The 23,099-nt window shown below is 42.1% G+C and overlaps 1 protein-coding gene across 2 annotated transcripts in view; it reads left to right on the top strand.

Moving 5' to 3' along the window:
• The window catches only part of ntn1a (netrin 1a), a 259,741-nt gene that overhangs the window by 136,021 nt on the left and 100,621 nt on the right, over positions 1 to 23,099 (top strand). For both annotated transcript variants that reach the window (XM_028819281.2, XM_051936296.1), the window contains exon 3: positions 1,209 to 1,397. In XM_028819281.2, coding sequence (XP_028675114.1) covers positions 1,209 to 1,397 — 189 coding nt within the window. The remainder of the gene's footprint in view (positions 1 to 1,208; positions 1,398 to 23,099) is intronic.

Genomic DNA, 23,099 nt, shown 5'->3' on the forward strand with positions numbered 1-23,099 from the left:
GGCAGAAAAATGCCGACGATTAGATCAGATAAACGTAATTAATCCCATGGGGACATTTAGATGAATACAGCGGCAGATAACACAAGGATGCAGAGTCATTGGACAGATAATACGGACAATCAATCAATAAATAAATGTACAGTGTGCAGAAATTTCAAAATTAACTTAAGAGTACGACGGGAGGAAACATTGAATTGCAGCGAGCAGAAAAGACCCCGGAGGCGCTGCTTCTTAGCACACCATCATGGTGGAATGAGCGCACCCCTGAGGAGATTTCCTTCCACTTCTGCCACCATCTTCTTTTCCATCACAGCTTCCAGTGTGTCCAGGGTTGGCCCTGTGATGGCGCAGGCTTTCCTGATAAATTTGCTCAGGCGTTGGTCGTATTTTAAACTCAAGTTGCTTCCCCAAAAGACCACCATGTAGAACACCACACTGGCTACTATGGATTGGTAGAACATCAGCAGCAAAAGACCCGAGTCTACTTAACAAGTGCAGTGTGTTCTGGCCCTTATTGTGTTGTCAGACCGGTACAGTTTGTTGTTTGGGTGGACCCCCAGGTCCTTGTAACTCTGCACCATGTCCATGTCCACGTCCTCCCCCTGGATGTCTCCTGGGCACACTAAAAATCCACCACCTGCTCTTTTGTCTTGCTGATGCTGAGTTAATGAGTTTCCGTTCAACAAACTGGGCTGAAACAAAAACCTGCAGCCATTGCAGCCCACCACCATCGTTCAACTTGGGATCCCCCCGTTACAACACAGCACAGACACGTCCAGTAAATCCGGTTGGCCGTTTGTTTCCACTGAAACTGCATGCTGTGTCTTCGGTATCTGAGCTGGCCAGTCCAGTTGCATTGCTTCTCCTGTTTTGTAGACCACCGGCGAAGTTTTGGGGTCTTATTTAATTCTACATCTGTGTATCTGCGGTGTTCCTCAGAGGTGTCCTCTTCTGTCATCGCTATATCTGATTTCCTCACACGTACAGAATGCTGGGCAGGTTTATTAGCGTCCCCCGTCTTTAACTGGCATCCCATTCAGGATTTTTTTTTTCTGTCTTTCATGTTCTGCTCCAAGAAGAAGTTCAGGACACTCTGAACCAAACGGTAAAACCAGCAGGACAAATGCAGTTGAAAGATGAATATTAATAATCCACCAGTTCTACACCCTTGTTTGTCACATTTGTAACTGGCTGTTCTCTTTCAACAGCTTGCAACTGCAACCTGCATGCCCGACGCTGTCGATTTAACATGGAGCTCTACAAGCTGTCTGGACGCAAGAGTGGAGGGGTCTGCCTGAACTGCCGCCACAACACTGCGGGTCGGCACTGCCACTACTGCAAGGAGGGCTACTACCGGGACATGTCGAAGCAGATCTCGCACCGCAAAGCCTGCAAAGGTAGGGAAGGGTTTGTTTGTCAATGTTTGCTACACTTGAGAAACCTTCACTGTCTGATCTTCTGTCCTGTGTTCGAGTGTGACTCCCTCAGCACTCCATCCAAAAGCGTGCCACCTCGATAGTAACGTCCACACGTCCCTGCCTGACAATTTACAATACACGCTTCACAGTACTGTATGCACACACCCAGGTCATTATAACATCATACCTTATAATCTACAATCGAACAAATCAGTACGGGGGACTTGGAAAGCAGACGGGCTTGGGCAGATTTGTGGAGGATGACATTCAATGGCCGCACAGTAAATGTAAAGCATTACATGTAGGAAGTACAAATGTGAGGTTTGAATGAAAAAAAAGGGGGGGGGGGGTTGTCTGAAATTTGAAAGTACCACTTATGAGAAGTGGACTGGTCACTACACCCAAATAGTGCACAGAACCCATTATAAAGGGTAACAGAATAGATAGATGTGAAAGGCACTATATAATATCTAGATAGATAGATAGATAGATAAGAAGTGCACAACATAAGAGATACATAGATATAATATCTATTATACAGTGCCTTTCACATCTATCTATGTTTTATATATTTAGATAGATGTGAAAGGCTTAGATAGATGTGAAAGGCACTATATAATACACAGATATATACTGTACATAGATGTGAAAGGCACTATTTAATAGATAGATATGAAAGGCATTATATAATAGATATCTAGATAGATCGATGTGAAATGCACTATATAATACACAGATATATAAATAGATGTGAAAGGCACAACATAAAAGATAGATATTATATCTATATTTAGATAGATGTAAAAGGCACTATATAATACACAAATATATAGATAGATGTGAAAGGCAGTATATAATAGATATCTAGATAGATAAGAAGTGCACAACATAACAGATCGATGTGAAAGGCACTATATAATACACAGATATATAGATAGATGTGAAAGGCACAACATAACAGATATATAGATGTGAAAGGCACTATATAATACACAGATATATAGATAGGTAGATGTGAAAGGCGTTATATAATAGATATTATATATAGCTATAATTTATATATTTAGATAGATGTGAAAGGCACTATATAAAATATATTTAGATAGATGTGAATGGCACTATATAATATATATTATATCTATCTGTTTTATATATTTAGATAGATGTGAAAGGCACTATATAATAGATATCTAGATAAGAAGTGCACAACATAACAGATCGATGTGAAAGGCACTATATAATACACAGATATATAGATAGGTAGATGTGAAAGGCGTTATATAATAGATATTATATATAGCTATAATTTATATATTTAGATAGATGTGAAAGGCACTATATAAAATATATTTAGATAGATGTGAATGGCACTATATAATATATATTATATCTATCTGTTTTATATATTTAGATAGATGTGAAAGGCACTATATAATAGATATCTAGATAAGAAGTGCACAACATAACAGATCGATGTGAAAGGCACTATATAATACACAGATATATAGATAGGTAGATGTGAAAGGCGTTATATAATAGATATTATATATAGCTATAATTTATATATTTAGATAGATGTGAAAGGCACTATATAAAATCTATTTAGATAGATGTGAATGGCACTATACAATATATATTATATCTATCTATGTTTTATACATTTAGATAGATGTGAAAGGCACTATATAATAGATATCTAGATAAGAAGTGCACAACATAACAGATCGATGTGAAAGGCACTATATAATACACAGATATATAGATAGGTAGATGTGAAAGGCGTTAGATAATAGATATTATATATAGCTATAATTTATATATTTAGATAGATGTGAAAGGCACTATATAAAATCTATTTAGATAGATGTGAATGGCACTATACAATATATATTATATCTATCTATGTTTTATATATTTAGATAGATATCTAGATAAGAAGTGCACAACATAACAGATCGATGTGAAAGGCACTATATAATACACAGATATATAGATAGGTAGATGTGAAAGGCGTTAGATAATAGATATTATATATAGCTATAATTTATATATTTAGATAGATGTGAAAGGCACTATATAATACACAGATATATAGATAGGTGTGAAAGGCACTATATAATAGATCTTTGTCCCAGTGGGAAATTTGGCTTTTTACAGAAACTATTTAAATAAATAGATAGATAGATAAGTAAGTAAATAAATAAACACACACACTTTGACTGTGACTGTGAAGTCAAATGTTTTCCTTCTTTTTGATTTTCTTGCTTTAAAGTCATTCTGGTGTGTTCAGACCAAAGTGAGGCATTAAGCAGGCATATTACTGTTGGTATCAAGGACCCCCAATTGCATTTCTTTACGCACTTCTGCTGAACAATTCATTGCCTGAGAATCCTTAGCTGGTGTGTAAGAGAGAGGATGTGCAGCATTGTTCATAATGACGCTCAGTTTTATTTTAATGTTCTCCTTCACTTCTACTTCTGAAAACTGAGCCTCCCTTTTTTTAATTAGTTTGTTGATTCGGTGGGCCTCTCTTGATGTGACGTTACCAGCCTAGAGTCTGCTCTGCCCTTTCTTCTATAGTTCCTCTGTGTTACAAGACCAGCCCAACCTGTCATTAATGTGGACCCCCCAAGTACTTGTAGGAGTGGACCACCTCTACTTCCACTTCCTGAACAGTGACAGGACAGTGAAAAGTTAATAAGCAGTTACTTGGTTTTGCTGATGTTAAGTTGTAAACAATTCTTTCTGCACCAAGGAACAAAGTTCTTTACGTGACTCCTCTCCTCTGTCTAATCCCCCTTATGGATAGACCCCGTAAATGCAGAATCATCGGAGAATTTCTGCAAGTGCCATGACCTGCTGTTACATTTCTAGTCTGAGGTGTACAGAGTGAAGAGAGATGGTGACAGGCCTGTTCCTTGTGGTACTCCAGTGTTGCTCACACAGTCCTTGAGTCTCACAAATGGTGGTCTACCTGACAGATAGTCCATTAACTGGGACACCACAGGCTCATCCACCTACATATTTCTGAGTCGACCCCTTAATGTGGATGGCTGGATTGTACTGAAGGCACTTGAGAAATCAAAGCATAATCCTCACCGTGCTTCCAGCTTTGTCCAGCCTCTTGAGCAGATAAATAATGGCATCCTCCAGTCCAATCTTGGCCTGATAGGCAAACTGCAGTGGGTCCAGGTGGTCTACCACAAGAGGACTCATATAATCAAGGACCAGCCTCTCAAAGGTCTTCATTAAGTGAGTTGTAAGCGCCCCTTATCACAGGGACAATGCAGGATGTTTTCCGCAGCAGCAGCACTTTCTGGAGCCTTAGTGACCGACTGAACAGGTGACAGAGGACACCACAAAGTTGGTCATCGCAGGCTTTAAGAACTCGAGGATGGACCCCATTTGGTCCCACAGCTTTTCCAGTATGCAGCTTCCTCAGTTTTCTCCCTTCTTGGGCTTCAGTTATGGACAGTCTACACTGATGGTCAGAGATGGACTAGTCACTGGCCATTCCAATTGATGTAGTAAGGATGGTGTAGGGAGACTGGTCATTGGAAGATGGTGGCTGTGGGAAGGAAAATCTATTAAAAAATTGGTTCAGGGCTTTAGCTTGGTCCACATCCCCTTCTCGCACCTGAGCCCTGTAGTCCTGCCGAGCCCATTGCAGACATCCTTCATGTTCATGCAAGTTTGTTTTCTGTTTCAGCTTTGTAAGCTTCTTTTCCTCATTCTGCTTTTTCTTTATCATTACGCTGTACGTCCTTCAGAGCCTCTTTGTCGCCGGATTTGAATTCTCTCTTCTTCTCATTCGGGAGACCTTTCAGCTTTTTAGTAATCCAGGGCTTGAATTGTCATCGTGAGTACCACTGTGTTGACACAGAAGTTAACACAGTCTGTGATGCAGGGACAGGGTCCCACAATATTGCCCCCACGTGACTTACACATAATTTCTCTAAGTAACTAAGTATTGTGGTAGCAACCTTTAAATGTCAACTTGATTTTGTATTGAAGAAATTGGGTGGATGAGAATGGTGAGCCCAGTGCATGATGACCGTCAGAACTGGCGAGGGGAGGGGGGCTCCCTTTGGAATATCATGAAGTAATGTCGATTGCTTAACTAACTGGTGGAAACCATTGTGGTAAACTTTGCAAATCATCTGCGACCCTTTACTCTTTAATAAGATCCTACGCAGCTCAAAAGATGACAACCCACAACCCAGGAAACTAGGTTCTAATGTATTTTTTTTTATAACCCACATCCAGAAAGTCAATCTGCTTTTACAGTATACAACATAGCTTGAAAAGAAGCAACAGACCTAGGATGGAGTGTGGTTATGAAACCGGTTGTTGCCACCACTTGATGCTATGCCTGGCCATCAGTGTGACAGATGTTGTTGTTCTTCTTCACCACAGCGGATCATCCATCTCCATCTATCCCTGTCTTTTACATCATTTTCTGCCACATCGACTGCCTTCATGTCCTCCCTCACCACTTCCATAAACCTCCTCTTTGTCTCTTCTTCTCCTTTCGACTGCTCCCATTTAGGGGTTGCCACAGTAGATCATCCATCTCCATCTGTCCTTGTCTTTTATATCCTTTTCTGCCACACTGAATGCCTTCATGCCCTCCATCACCACTTCCATAAACCTCCTCTTTTCCTCTTGCCTGGCGGTTCCATCCTTGACATTCTTCTCTCAATGTACCCTTCATTTCTCCTCTGCACGTGCCCACATCATCTCAATCGAGCTTCTCTCACTTGGTCACCAAACTGTCGTACCTGTGTTGTCCTTCTAATAGACTCATTGCTAATCCCATCTACCATTGTTACTCTGAGTGAAAATCATAGCATCTTCACCTCAGCCACTTCTAGCTCTGCCTCCTGTCTTTCCATCAGTGCCATCATCTCCAAACCATACAACACAGCTGGTCTCACTACCATTTTGTAGACCTTCCCTTTCACTCTTGCAGGTGCTCTTCTACCACAAATCACTCCTGACACTCTTCTCCACCCTGTCTGCACTCTCTTTTTCACCTCTCTACCACTGTTGAATCCAAGTATTTAAATTTGTCTACCTTCACCACCTCTTCTACTTGCGGTTGCACCCTTCCACCACCTTCCCTCTCCTTCACACACATGGACTCCATCTTACTCCTACTGAGTCTCATTCCCCTTCTGTCCAGTGTGTACCTCCCCCTCTCCATGTTTGCCTCTACCTGTTGTCTATTCTAACTACAGATCAAAATATTACCTGCGTCCATCATAGTCCACCGAGTCTCCTGTTTGACCTCATCTGTCAACCTGTCCATCACCAAGGCAAAGAGGAAGGGGCTCAAAGCCGATCCTTGATGTAATCCCACTGTCACATTGAACCAGGCTGTCATCCTTACCGCACAATTCACTGCAGTCACACTGTCCTCATACATATTCTATACCACTTTCACATACTTTTCTGCCACTCCCAATTTCCTCATTCAGCACCATAACTCCTCTCTAGTCACCCTGTCATACACTTTCTCCAAGTCCTCAAACACACAATGCAACTTCTTCTGACCTTCTCTGTACTTCTCCATTAACACTCTGAAAGCAAACATTGCATCTGTAGTACTCATTCCTGGCATGACACCATACTGCTGCTCACAGATAGCCACCTCTCCTCTCAGCTTGGCATTCATCACTCTTTCTCATCTCTTCATGGTGTGGCTGATCAGCTTTATAGCCCTGTAGTTACGACAGCTCCTCACAACGTTCTCTATTCTTGGAAATTCGTACTCATACCCTTCTTCTCCACTCCTCAGGTATCTTCTCGCTAGTTATACTCTGTGGTTTAGTTTTTATGGGGGAGAGCACGAGCAGGACAATTTACACCAGTGCTTATTCAATAAACGTTTTGCATTTTAATTTAGTTTTTAAAAAGTCCACCTTCCAAACCCAATGGCTAATAAGTGTTGAGGTTGTGCAGTATGTCCCTTTTTGTTTTCGGGATGTTCAGATTTTTACGCTTATCGCCACAAACGCCTATTTTTCTTGTTCGTTTGACCAAATTCAATAGGGTGATTCTGAAAGCGGTGACTAAGAAAGGCAATGACTTGAAATAGAATGCTAGATAAACAGTTAATGAAATATGATCCCACCCCACCCGCCACATTACTCGGCCAGCGGAATTACTTGGAAATCATGTGACAGCATAAACAAAAAAGGCCAGCAAATGTGTGAAGAGAGTTGCCCAAGTGAAAGCTCTGACAGCTGCAAAAGACCACTGCTTTGCTTCAGGCATTCACAGGTGGAGGGCCCTTCATAAGGGAAACTTACAGATGCCGGCCACAGTTGTTTTTCCTAAATGTTGTTTTTGATTAATTCATCAAGTTGTGGATGTGAGGAAAAACAGGCTGTGGCAGTTTGGGCAGGTGGAGCGAAAAACAAAGAAATGATTGGGGCGAAGAGGAACATGGGGGGGGTGGCTGAGGCCGAGAAGGGAGGTCAAAGCCAACACAAGTAGCTGTAAGTGAGGGGCTTATCTTGAATAGAGGAAGATGACAATATCTAAAACCTTGTAAAGGAAGAAAAGACAATTAACAAAGCGAGCAGTAAAATCCGACACCCACAACCAAACCACAAATGTTTTTCTGGATAAATTTATTCTCTGAATTCCAGAACCAAGACATTTTCAGCTGTATCATCCAGGGCATTCGTCGCTCTTCTTATACAGAAACAGTAAGATGTTCATGGAGGGTGAATAAAAGCGGTGGTGGAAAATGTCTGCTTCCATGTACCTGGAATATGGGATTCTCACAACGGGTCTGATTTGACTGACTGTGTCGACCCGTCAAGTGCCGCAGTGGTGCTAATACAATGTAATATTATCAAATACTTCAAGAATAGAGAAATAATAAATAAATACAGCATAACACCTCTCTGACGTCCCTGTTCTCGAGGATTTCATCGTCAGAAAATTTACAGTTTTGATCCCGTCTTGGATAAAATAAATGAACTCACGGACCTTGATATGGTCGTGCAACTCCTGAAATATTAACTACAGTAATCCCTCGCTATATCGCGCTTCGCCTTTCGTGGCTTCACTCCATCGCGGATTTTATATGTAAGCATATTTAAATATATATCGCGGATTTTTCGCTGCTTCGCGGGTTTCTGCGGACAATGGGTCTTTTAATTTCTGGTACATGCTTCCTCAGTTGGTTTGCCCAGTTGATTTCATACAAGGGACGCTATTGGCAGATGGCTGAGAAGCTACCCAGCTTACATTTCTCTTTCTCTTGCACTGACTTTCTCTGATCCTGATGTAGGGGGATTGAGCAGGGGGGCTGTTCGCACACCTAGACGATACGGACGCTCGTCTAAAAATGCTGAAAGATTATCTTCACGTTGTGATCTTTTGTGCAGCTGCTTCCTGAAACGACATGCCGCACGGTGCTTCGCATACTTAAAAGAAAAACAGCCCTATTGATCTGTTTGCTTTTCTCTCTATCTCTGTGACAGTCACTGCTCCTGACAAGCACTCCTTTCAAGAGGAAGATATGTTTGCATTCTTTTAATTGTGAGACGGAACTGTCATCTCTGTCTTGTCGTGGAGCACAGTTTAAACTTTTGAAAAAGAGACAAATGTTTTTTTGCAGTGTTTGAATAACATTCCTGTCTCTCTACAACCTCCTGTGTTTCTGCGCAAATCTGTGACCCAAGCATGACAATATAAAAATAACCATATAAACATATGGTTTCTACTTCACGGATTTTCTTATTTCGCGGGTGGCTCTGGAACGCAACCCCCGCAATGGAGAAGGGATTACTGCACTCCTTTTTTTTTTGAGCCCACTTTTATCCGTTTTCAGGGACATGGTGAGTCCAAGCCTATCTGTCAAACTCAATAGAATTAAACATTTGGTGGTGTAACAGTCACTCCACGATGGTCCTGGACTGAGGAGCTACCTTATTCAAGAGAAGACATTATCAAAAGCGTAAGCTGATGACCCAACCAATACTTAGAACAGCTCATTGACCCTCTTCGTTTAGTTCGATTGGCTGAACTGCTGTTCCATTCATAGCCTTGTGGTGGTCCGGGTCGGCTCCTCACTCTGTAGTTGCTTCTCGGACCATCTTGAACCCAGAACTGTCGATTTAGTCATAAACCGAGATGAGCCGGGCAAATGAGGACAAACAAACAGTCAGCAAGGCGTTGGTGCAAAGTGCTTCAGGTGCTTTTGTTAAAAGCCAACCAGTGTTTCAAGAAGTGCAGTGCCATAAGTCAGCCAATAAAAATCAGTGAGTAGTCTGTGAGTTAAAATCCAAATAAATAATCCAAGCATAAAATAATAATAAGACACAGTCGTCGGATAGTTCATTTTTCTCTGTTGAATTGAGCCCTACACAACTTCCTCTCTCCTATCTTCCCCCAACTCACCCCATGGCTTGGTCAGCCTGAAGAGACACCTGCAGTGGTCCTTCTTTCCAAACCCTCCCTACCCTCCCCCCCATCTTGGCTGTCTCCTGTCTTCCTTCACTCCCTAAGGAGGACTCCACCACCATCGTACCCACTCCTCCAATAAATCAGCGGGTAACAATCCACCACTAGAGCGCCGATCGTTTGCACTTCCATGGAGCTACTGAGCTCTCTGCCTCCTATCTCTGTCTCTTTCCACTCAGGCAGCCGACCCTGCACTCACTCACGGTCCTCCACCTTGTTATTAATCCTCTTTTTTTGATCTGATCCCCATTCTACCATGCAGGCAACTTTTTTAACCCTGACTGGGTGCAAGTACTGTCCTCCACCTACTCAGAGGTGTGAATGAGGCACCCAACTGACCCTCTTGCATTTGCCAGTGAATGCGCAATCAGCCAAGCACCCCAATCGACCCTGGAGTGCCGTCTTGTCACATAACCTGTCACTGTTGTATCTCAATGAGACCATAAAAGATTTTTAGAAAGGGACGGGAAGAGCAGACGCAGCCAGAACCACACAAAGTCCGTTAACTTGGAATCGAGCCCATATTTCGACAAACCAAGAATCGCAGTCAAACCATCAGAAAAAAAGTCCTTTAAAGAGTCATCGTCAGAAAACACACTGTTTTCATCCAGTTGTGGATAAAACAAAAGTGAACTCGCAGATGTTAATATGGGCGTGTCAATGGTGCCATACCTCGCACTGCCCTGGGGGACACCATCATGGTTACCATCAATGCAAAAGGCAGAAAATGGCAGCACCCACGAGAAAAACAAAATGATGTTGCGGCATACAGTAAAAATTTCTCTCGCAGAATATATTTAAACAAAAAATATATGTCAAACCCAAGAAAAGACACACAGATTACCATAAACAATCATAAGAGTCACACTCTTGCCACTCCTATATCCACCAATGAATTGTTACGTCTGCTTTGTAATAAAAGATGACAATGTCACAAAGTGTTAGGGCACCGCACGATAAACCCCAGTATCGTCGAAGTGAAATGAGTATACACGCTAAATGAGTCTCCCTCCAACTTCCATCCTCTCAAGATGACTAACCAAGATGGCGGCTCTTCCAGCTATGAGGAATTCTCAGAGGCAGAGGTGGGTCCACATGGGCGGCCCCACCGGAAGTGACATCACAGGTGAAGAGTCGTCAGTCTTCATTTCTGCACAGGAAGTTAAAGAGAAGAGACCGTTATCACACAGCGCCAGCCCCTGGCTTGGTGGAGAATTACCATCACCCAAGACTTTAAACTGTCGCCCATGAGCGATTTTGATTTTCAAGCATGCTTTTTGGGATCCCATCATTTATCAGAGCCTAAATCAGAATTCAAAAGTTGTAGTCAATACAAATCAAAGGGAGAAGTCTTTATATCTACTGTCAAATTAATTGCGCACTAAAATTATTCAATTCCATCAGTGCATAGTGGTGACCTTTTAAATTGTGGTGTGTGCTCCCAGTTGGTAACCATGGCTACAAAAGAAGGACCGACCACACCATGGTGAAGCCCCAATACAACACAATATGGCATCAAAAAAAAAAAAAAGACATGAAAATATACAATGGATCTAAAGCACATCTTACAGACTTTTGCAGATTCAGATGCAGCGTAAGTCAAAAAAGACAAATGTAATGTAAAAAGAGACCAAACCATAACAGGGCCCTTACTGAAGCCGTCATGTCAGACTGACCTCTGGAAGGTCATGGCCTTTCTGAGCCCCCAATGCTGTCTTAACGGGCAGGCACTCTGACCTGTTTAGAATGGAGACTCTGCTCTCGATTGGTAAGACTATCTTCTAGGGAGTCTCTGCTTCCAGTAAACCTGGCAGTGCTACAGAACTCTGAAAGAAGCCCCTTCCTAGCGTGCTGAACTTTCGTACAGCATCTTCATTTTTTGACCATCTGGACAGTGTGTGGCCTGCCAGGGGGCACACCAGCTCCCCCAACCCGACCCAGATGCATGCAGACACAAGTTCTTTCACATACACAGCTTTTATTTGGCTATGGGAAACGCTTCCCACACAATAAGCACAGTACAATAATAAAGCACACAGCACTGTCTTTCTCTTCTTCTCTCTGTCTCACTTTCTCGCTCCTTCTCCCTCCACTCCTCCTCCAGAAAGCTGTGCCCCTCTTCCTCCCGACTCTGGCTCTTGGAACAATGGCAGCGGGCTCCTTTTATCCTGCACCCGTGAGTATTTCTGCTGGCTCATTAGCATGGTTCAGAAAGACTTCTAGGTGAGGCAGAAGTCTGACAAAGTAGGGCTCCACAATCACTGCAGCATCACCCGGAGACACCCACGAAAACCCAACAGGACTGTCCCGAACTCCAACTCCAATGAAACCCTGTGGGAATCCGAGGCACCACTGCAACCCAGCGGGGCTGCCATCTAGTGCTCTGGGGTAAATAAATCCCCGTCCCTGTTCTCCCCAACCAGGCCTTCCTTAATGAAGGTGTCCCAGCCTGATAAGGGTCCTGGTTATCCACCACGAGTGTTTATTTAAAGGGAATAATACCCAATAGTCCTCTGTGTACAGTCAATATTGATTCTTGACAATAAAATCCTATCATATGAGCATTTTCTTTACCATTTTGGCCTGCAAATATTCCTTGAGAAGGTTTCTGAGGCCTACACACTCTTCTGTGGTTTCTGACACTTGTGTGATGGAGAGCAGGGGTGGACTGACATTCCAGCCAGGACAAATCTGTGGCAGGGGCACCAGTATAGTGGATGGACAGGGGGAGACTACAGCCTCCTAAGAGTGTGTGCTTCCCTGACACACTTGGGTTGCAGCATTCTTAGGCCAGTATGCCAATTCATGTGCCTGCAGAGCATGCTAGAAGTTGCAGTCCCATGAGGATGTCCCTACTTTCTGGAGCTTCCACCTTACCCTTGATTCCAGAAGTCCTCCTGGGTCTGGTATAAAAGGAGTCACCTCCATCCACTCGGGTAGTCAGAGCTGAACGAAACTCTCCTGGGAGGAGCGGAAGAGGAGAACAAGAATTGTGCTACAGTTGTGGAGTAACCAAAAAGGAGAGACCTGTGTAGGGTATTTGTGAAATAAAACTAGTTGTCTACAGCAGAACTGTTTTTGTAAAGTTGTGCCAAGAACTTGCGGCCATGAGGCATCCCCTACAGGCCACAACAAGAAAGGGGAGTTTGCGTTGGGTGCCGAAGGCACAGGTCCTGTGTTAATGGTAAAAATGAACTACAGCTGTATTTTACAAATAAGCTACACATGTCTCAATCCCCCTCCTTTAACTCATAAAGGTGGATTTGAATCCCTAGTGGTCTCCTCATCAGACTGGACAGACCAAGGCTACCAGCAGGTTGAGACTCAATTAGGAAGGCAAGGTGTAGAGGATGCCATTTCAGCCTGATTGCTGGTAATGACTTTTGTCCAGTGAGTTCTGGTGGTCTGCCTGCTCACCCCTTGACAGATGTCACTGCCCATGATTATCCAAATTGGCTGTAATTTGCCCCCAGTGAATGAGGATGAAAGGGGCAAAGCCGGTGACCTTTTTATGATGCGGCCCTTCTTGCCTGGTTAAGTGCAGAAGGCATGCAAGGCTTGGTGATCAGTCAAGGAAATCCTTGGAAAAGGTTCCAGTGACCAATTTTCCCACATTACACATCATCGCTTCCTTCCTTCATTTAAACATCTTTTTTCATCAGAGGCAAATACTTTGAAAGATCAAAAATAAGCCGGAAAAGACGGATCCCGCACCACTTGTATAAACTTGCTCCATCGCTGGAAGGATTAACCTCCATATTAACCATAAGCATCTCGGCGCAGCTTTTACACTTAGTAGAAGGTGTGTTTATTTTGATTTTGAAAGTGGAATTTTTGTTTAGAAGAAACCATTATTTATTTATTTATTTAAGAACAAAATTCTAGTCTCTGTCTTGTTCTGAATAATCCAAGAGGCATTTTGTTTCAGTTAACCCATGCAGGGGGCTATTTAATAAAGCCCAGATAACACAACTCAGGAAAGTCATGGAGTATCGAGCAGCTAACAACAAGGAAAGACCTTGTCAACCTGCAAATGAATATTTCACACAAAATAAATAAATGTATTGTGAAATGTGATGATAAAAAGCAATAATGTGTGAGCACTGATAATTACGTGTGTCACAAAATAGGATTTTTGTTGCTTATTTCTGTTAGCATATAAGAGGCCTACACCTTTAGCTGTACAGTCGGGGACAGTGATGACCAAATAAGCAATAGCATCACTACTGTACTGAATAAATAAAAAATATAGCTATTTGTGAATTCAATAATAATAATAATTCATTACATTTATAAAGCACTTTTCTCATTATTCAATGTACTTTAGTGAGTGGGGAGCCATTTCATCCACCAGCAATGTGTAGCATCCACCTGATGATGCGACATACTGCGCCAGTGTAGCTTTTAGGTGATGAAGTGGTGAGAGAGAGAGAGCCAGGGGATGATTAGGGGGCCAGAATGACCAGGCCATGGTGGGGATTTTGGCCTAGACATCAGGATACACCCTACTTTTTATGAAGGATGTCAAGGGACCTTTAATGACCACAGAGAGTCAAAACTTCAGTTTGACATCTCATCTGAAAGATGGCACCATGTTTACAGCACAGTGTCCCCATCACTGCACTGGGGCATTGGGATCCACATTCAGACCGACAGGATAAGCAGCCCCCTGGTGGCCTCTTCCAGCAGCAACTCCAGCTTTTTCCCAGATGAATAAATAAAAACACATCTAACGTCATATCTTTCTTGTTGCATTTGTCCCCAACCCGTGATGTGTCCATCCGCAAGGTGTCATTGCTAACTGTGCACAACTGCAGGTGTTGTACAGACAATAGTGGCTGTCGAATGAATAAAAGAAAAATATCTATTATATAAAAAAGTCCTGCGATGCAACAAGACTTTTTGGAAGATTTTTCAAGTCCCGTGAGACGAGACTTTGGCCATGAGATTTTTTCAAGTCCCGCCCTCCTCTCAACCATTTCAGGTTCACGGCCCACCCCCATGGTCCTCTCACCTCTCATTTGTGTGAATGCTTTTGACAGACACAGTTTCTGCTCTCTAAGCTCTTACAAATTTTAACGTTTTCCTCACATTACATTCCAAATAAAGAAGACATATTATGTCCAAATCTTATTGAAGAATTTCATCACGAAGGGTTATCAACAGAAAAGATGAGCATACAGGCAATCATAGCACTGAGAAATGATGAAGTCAAACAAATTAACACCAAAAATGTTGATCGGTTACATGGCAAATTGGTTAAATACGTATCAATAGGCTATGCTGAAACAGTTGGTGGTGATGGTGCGGAAGATGAAAACATCAACTTACAATATCACAAAGAATATCTACAACCGTTAACACCGCCCAGCCTTCCAAAGCACGAATTACTGTACAAAGAAGGATGTACAGTAATCCCTCACTTATCGCAGGAGATAGGTTCCAAGGCCAACCACGATAACTGAATTCCCGCGAAGTAGGGACACCATATTTATTTAATTATTTAATGTGTATTTGGACGTTTTTAAACCCTCCCTGTATTGTTTACAACCCACCCTTTACTCTATTAATAACAGGGACAACTGCTAAGCAATATGAAATCGGTAGATAAGTTTACACTTACTGTATAGCGAAGTACACGTAGCAGCTTGTAGGCGGTCATGACGTCGTCGACCTTGTTGCAAAGATTCCTAAAGCAGATTCCATCCAGACTACTGCCTTATCACGTCCACTTGCAACTCGTTTTGCGCCCTGGTTAAAGGACACTGCAGCCGTAGATCTTATATGCTTTTCCTCCTTTTTAAATAAAAAGAATCGTGGACTCATTGATGCTGTAATGTGTCCTGCAGCGGTGTAGCTGTTCCTTTCCTTCAACATATCCAAAACTTTTACCTTTTCTGCAATCATTTGCATCTTCTGCTGCAGTGCCCCTGAAGCAGTAGCATGTTAATAATGAATGAGTGAGATGAGACTTCCTGGTTAATGCAACACTCCGTCGCTGAGCCAATCAGCAGCACACAGGAATTTAACTGCGTGCTCTGATTGGGTAGCTTCTCAGCTATCCGCCAATAGCATCTCTTGTATGAAATCAATTGGGCAAACCAACTGAGGAAGCAAGTACCAGAAGTAAAAAGACCCATTGTCCGCAGAAACCCGCGAAGCAGCGAAAAATCCGCGTTATATATTTAGATATGCTTACATATAAAATCCGCGAAAAGTGAACTGCGAAGTAGCGAGGGATTACTGTATCCAAGAAAGGTAATGTAGTCCATCTTCAGGGGATAACATTAGACACCAAAGGAGATCTTGAGATGCAATTCGTATTAAAATGTTAACACTTTTCCATTAGAATAGCTTTTGCAAAGACAATTAACAAATCTCGGAGCCAAACTTTCGAAAAAGGTGTTCTATTTAATAGAGAGAAAGAAACAAAATTCAATCACAGGCAGTTATACGTTGCGTTGTCACGATGTAAGTCCAAACACGGAATCAAAATTTAATGCAATATTGATGAAAATATAATTTAAAAAATTGTTTTTACTGAAGTTTTACAGTAAAGGTGTAAGTTTAAAAAGTATTTGCGTGTTAATTTCAAAGACAAACAGAACGAAATTGTATAACGCAACTAATAACTCTTAACGCAACGTGAAACATAATTTACTTTCAATTTATTACGTTTTGCTCTTTTTTACTATAGTTAGAACTAACTATTTTACATTACAGTGAGTAATCATTATGCATATGTAACAATACCCATAAAAATAAAAATCTGTTTAAATTGTACATCCGCATCCCCATATACGAGCGACAGAACGCAAAGAGGCTAGCGTGTAGCACAGGCAAAGGCAAAGCCCCCTAGTATTTTAAAAAAGAACTTGAAATAACCACTTTCAAGGTAAAATTAGAAAAGTAAACTAATTTGTGGCGAAAGTCACACAGGATGTTTCTCTGTTTTACGGTAGCTGAGTCTCCCAGTACTTTCCAATGGGAGATTTAGAAATTTCAGAAATGTCTATGGCGCGTTGTATTCATGATATCTTGACGAAGACTAAACAGTTCCGACTAGTTTTCATGAAGAATACGTGTTGTGAGTTTCAACAAAATGAGCCCACTGGGAGCCAAGTCGTTTCATGCAGACAGACATGACTACTGCAATAGGTGCTTTTTACGTTCTATGCGAACACACCTGAAAAGGCCTATTATTGATAAATATTGATATCTCTGAGCAAATATACTGTAAGAATTTGATCTTTTCTCTAAACCAAATCTCCAAGATGCAACAAGAATGTCAGGAACTTCATAGCGAACATTACGGTTCCCTGAAATGGGGTGACTAGAAAGTATGCAATCTCTTTAAATGAAAGTCAGCAATGTGCACCTTAATCACATCTGAATTGACATTGTCATTTTCTAACCCACTTAGTCCTGAATAGGGTCACGGGGGTCTGCTGGAGCCTATCCCAGCCAGCATAGGACACAAGGCAGGGAAAAAACAAAACCTGGGCAGTGTGCCTGTCCATCACAGGGCAAACACACACACTCGTACACACTAGTTAGGACCCCCAATTCACCTAACCTGCGTGTCTTTGGACTGTGGGAGGGAACTGGAGGAGCTGGAAGGAAGCCCATGGAGACGCAGTGAGAACAAGCAAAGTCCACGCTGGGAGGATCAGGAATATTAAACTGTGGAGCAGAAGGGGAAATCAATGTGCCAAACATTATGGAGGGCACTGTAAGCTGCCATTACATGAATATTAAATTCAGTGTTAGGCAAAGGCTGTTATTTCTAAATTAAAAATCTTTTTTTTTTTTTTTAAATTTCATTCTAATAATCTATATACTGTATATATAATTCACTAAGCCGGAAGACAAGTAGCCACCCATGGAAAGCACGCCGGAAGGGGCGTGGATTCACTAAGCCGCCGACAAGTAAGCCACCCATGGCGCACGCAGGAAGGAACCACGCCCACCAACCCTAAGACCATTGGATTATGACGACAACTCGCAGAGCCACGGCCACCAACTCGGACGCGTCGACTGGGGAAAAAACGGCGTCATTTATCTTCGTCTGGGCTACAGTACACATGCACCTCTGAGCCACGCTGACTTTTCGCTTATGACGCACGACCGCGTGCACCATAGCAAACTGTCTTACACGCTACATGCAGCAATTCGTTTCCGCGACAAACAGGCGTCTTCTTAGATGGTCCTGCAGGAACACGGAAAACGTTTCCCACCCACCAAAGCAGGACCATGTGAAAAGAGGCATGTTTGTCGCGGATGTGAATTGCTGAATGCAGCGTCTAAAACAGTTAATAGGCTGCAACAAAATTATGAAAGTACGGGCGTATTTTTTCACACAAGCTGTGTGTGTGTGTGGGTGGGTTGGTGTTAGTTAATTAGTTACTCGAAGGATTTCAAGATTTAATATGCACAAGCGGTAACACTGCAAAATAAGCCCAAACCTGAAAAGATGGCTGGCAAAAAGTGGCCGACAAATTAAACACGTGTGCATTGTACTTACTGAACGCACCGTTACGGATTTTGCAAATGTTCACTTTTTTCATTCAAAGCGCTATCCACACAGGGAGGAACTGGGAAGCGAACCCAAAATCTTCCACTGTCTCCTTACTGTTAACCAGCAACACTACCACTGCGCTACAAGGCAGAAAATGCAGTTAAAGAATGCACCGGGCTCAATTTTATTTTCACTTCTGTTTGGACAACTGTGTCGTTCAGGAAGTGTTCACCCATCAATACATAATTATGCGGCATATGCTACACCACGGGTTGGCTAGTATAATAATAATTCTTTACATTTATATAGCGCTTTTCTCACTACTCAAAAGCGCTCTCCACAGAGTGAGGACCCAAAAAGCAAACTCACAATCTCCTTACTGCAAAGCAGCAGCACTACCGCTGCGCCACCTAATACATGCTGGTGTCAGGAAAGGCATCCGTCCATAAAAATCTCGCCAAAACCTCTAGTGGGGGAAAAAAAAAAAAATAGCCCCGTATCAAAACGGGAATAGCTACGGAGGAAGAAGAAGAAGAATTTGATTCTAATAGATCCATAAACGTCTCTCCTCGCATGCGGCTGACATTGCTTTGGTGGGATTGGATTAACCACAAATAGCATACTTTGGTTTAAGCTCGTAATATTTGTTTTTCTAATGACTTCAGAGTTTTTGTTTTTGATTTTTTTACTAAAGCAAGTCCTTAAATTGCCATTTTCAATTTAGCATGACACATCTTCTTTTCATTATTTGTCTGAATGCCTGTTCTATATACAAAAGAAAAATTTCAATTTGGGCAGAAAAGCCAGTGTGGGACATATGCCCAGCAATTGAACATGCTGGCTTATGATACACGCCAGAATAATAATAATAATAATAATTAACAATAACAATAAACAAAGTCTTAGCTACTAATAGAACATAACAAAGAAACTAAATTAGTACATCTGAAGCAGTGAGGCCCAGCTTGTTACTTCTCAGCAAACAAATGAATTCTGATTAAACAATAGGCATTTTTGGGGCAAATAATAAAAAATAAAAACTCTGAACGTGTGTGGGGGGTGGTTAGAGAATAAGCAACTACATACAGGCAAACTGCCTGACCCCACATTTTTTCTTGAAATCCCCACCAAGAAGGGGGTCTTGTTCCTCACAAAGAAGCCACTCATTCCTTTTTTTTTTCCTTTTCTTGACTGTCTTAGTTATAACAGCCCCTCAGAATGCCATACCGATTCAGAACAATAATCAAGCAAAAAATAATAATAATAATAATAATACTAAGCTGAAACAGAAAATGGAAGCTTGTGGAAAGACGCTCACTTGCTGATCAGGACTTTGAAGCCCCTTGCCGCATCTCACATACCGAAAGGTGGCTGCAATTGAGACCGGCCCACCGTCTGCATGTTAATCACCTCTCGTAGTGAATGTTCAGTATTCAGGTGGTATTGCCGAGCCGCACACTCCATATGCAAATCAGACTGCAGAAATGCTAATCGCAGCACTCGCCTTTCCCGCACTGGAAACTGCATGCTGATGGCGTAGGAGGAGATCACCCATGTGGCAAGTGTACCCCTTATTGGGCATACCGTGGGTGGGTGTGTGTGTGTGTGTTGTGAGTGAATCCGTTCAAGCATAATTCTTGTTAATATTCTGTTAGTGGGCAAAAAGTACTAGGAATGGACTGGCAATGTTTTCGGTTCAGTTAAACCGGCATTCAGGATTAACAAGGTACAAGAAAACCACATGTGCATACAGAACGCACCACCTTGCCTCACAATATCTTAAAATATTGTCTTATCTCTGCGGGTAGGTTGAAGCCAGTCCTCACTGCAAAGTAACCACTTGCAAAAATCCCTTTCATCGATCACTTAACCCTGCTTCCATGTTCTCTGGGCCCACCCACCTGTTCTAAAGCACCAGACACCTCACTTATAAAGCTTGCGTACAAACAAAAGAAATAGAGGCTCAAAATGCACATACTGAACAGGGTGCGACAGTTTGCGTATGTAACATTTGGGAGAAACTGGGGGATGACGACCCCTTGATCCAAGCAGGGAAATGCAGCTACATGACGATTGACAGGTATAATAATTCATATCAGCAAGTTATTATTAGAATGTACAGTGACAGCGCACACATATTAAACCTCAAAAGTGTTGAACATGATGTCTCTAATTTAGTTCTCTTTAAGAGGGCCAATGCTGCGTATTTGTACTGAAGATCTCTTTTGTTTCTTGGTCATGAATGATGCACATAATAAATAAAAGAAACATTAATGTTAGCCTCTTTAGCATTAGACCTGCACGTCACTCGGGCTGTAAAAACAGAGCTAAAAGTTTTAGACCTGAGTGTCACTCTGGCAATGATATAGACGCGTCTCGCCTAAGACCCGAGGTTTACTTGGGCTATAAAAGTGCCAACAGCATCACCCGGGCAACTGTATAGGTGTGTCTTGTGTAAGCGTCAGGTCCGAGTGTTACTTGGGTAACGGCGTAGATGCGTCTCACCGGTAGTAATGACAAGGTGAATCTGTCTTTATGCAGTGAAATTGAAACCGAAAGTGAATCTGATCATTTCGAAAGTGACGCTTGGGTCACTCGCACACATGCAGTGTGCCGTTCATATTGTCATTATTCGTCATCATTATTATTATTATTTGTATCATTATTCTTCTTTCTGCATTTCCGACTTTGTACTTTTAGTGTTTTGCATGTTTTACAGAAGAAAGATTTTTTTCAAGCCAAGAAATGCAACGCTTTTTGCATGTTTTTATGAGAAAAAGAGTAACGCTAAGGAGGTTAATAAATGGCACAAAATGGACAATACACGTGACTTTGAACCCCATCCCCGGGCTGAAACGTGACAGAAATGTAACTGGCAATAAAACCTTATAAACCTGAACAGAACACCACTGAAACCACACATGTACGGCAAGAGATAACAAATATATTTTAACGACTCTATTAGCCGTCTGTGGCTGTTGCTGCAACTAGCGTAAAATAAACCACTGATTAATAATGTAGCACTATACGTGATGAGTACATTAGTGTGTAAAACATGAGTAACGTTTACGATCACTAACGTTATGAATGATCTTCCATTTGCATTTGTGACGTAGGCCGCTTCCTGTTCCTAAGGTGCATCCACATCCCCTTCCCATATCCCGAACACACTCATTGACTTGGAATTGGCAGAGTGCAAGGGGCTGTTGGTGTTCCCCATGGTGTTATGGCATCTTCTTCCAGGGTGGACTTCTCTATTTACACACCTACTGTAGAGTTTGTCTGTAATGAAAACAAATGGAGTTTGTAAAATGGGAGGATAAAAGAGTAAACATTCTTGATCGACATATTTCTTTTTTTTCCATTCAGTAAAGAATGATATCATTCTGATGTGATAGCATTGATTTGATCCCACAAGGTAGGGTAGCCATGCTTCAGCACCCTACGAGCTCCCAATATAAGGAAACCTGCGATTACAGCTACGGAATTAATAATTAATTCAACATACCTGCTAGTTGCATTTTGGTTCTGCTCTCACTTAGGTTACCAAAAGAGTTTAGAGGATTAACTTGTGGTGCAGTGATCAGCAGACGTACAGTGCCGTTGCGAATGTATTCATTGCCCCCTCAGCTTTTGTCTTGTTTTGTCGCATTTCAACTTGGAATTCAAATGGCTTTTTGGGGGTTGGCACCATTTATTTTACATAACATGTTTACCACTTTGAAGGTGTAAAATATTTTTGATTGTGACACAAACCATAATAAACACAAAAAGAACAGAAATCCATTAGTATTCACCCCCCATCCCAAGTCAATACTTTGTAGAGCCCCCTTTTTGCTGCCATTCCAGCTGTAAGTCTGTTGTTCTGGGCCTCTCTTAGCTTAGCACATCTCACCATTGTGATTTTTGGCCATTCCTCAAGGTTTCAACTCCTTCAGGTTTGCTGGGTTGTGTTGGTGTCCAGCCATCTTCAAGTCGTGCCACAGATTCTCCAATGGATTGAAGTCTGGGCTTTGATTCCGCTATTCCAAGATATTGAAATGTCCCCCTTTGAGCCACTCCAGTGTAGCTTTAGCAGTATAATTGGTGTCCTTGTCCTACTGGAAGGTGAACTTTCGTCTTGAATCTGAAGCAAGGTTTTCCTTAAAAATTGCCCTGCATTTAGTGCCATCCATCTTTCCTTCAATCCTATCCCCACAGCGTGACGCTACCAACACCACCATGCTTCACTGTAAGAGTGAGTTCTCAGGGTGATGGGCAGTGTTGGGTTTGGGCCACACATGGCCAAAAAGTTCAATTTTACTATCATCTGACCTCCTTCCATGTGTTTGTGGGAGTCCACCACATGATGTTGGGCCAACTCCAAATGTTTTCTTTAAGCAATGGCTTTTTTTCAGGCCACTCTTCCATAAAGCCCCATTCTGCGCAGTGTCTGGCTTAAAGGGGCCCTATGGGCAGATACTCTCATCTCCGCTGCGGATCTTTGCAGCTCCTTCAATGCTACCCTAGGAGTCTTTGTTGCATCTCTGTTGTTCTCCTTGGCCAGTCTTTGAGTTTTGATGGGTGGCCTTCTCTTATCAGTTCTGTAATGGTGCCATATTCTTTTTATTTTGTTTTAATGCATGTAACAGTGCTGTGTGAGATATTTTACCAAAACCTGATCTGTACTTCTCCATAACTTT

Source organism: Erpetoichthys calabaricus, chromosome 14, assembly GCF_900747795.2.
Source record: "Erpetoichthys calabaricus chromosome 14, fErpCal1.3, whole genome shotgun sequence".
In the NCBI taxonomy this organism is placed as follows: Eukaryota; Metazoa; Chordata; class Cladistia; order Polypteriformes; family Polypteridae; genus Erpetoichthys; species Erpetoichthys calabaricus.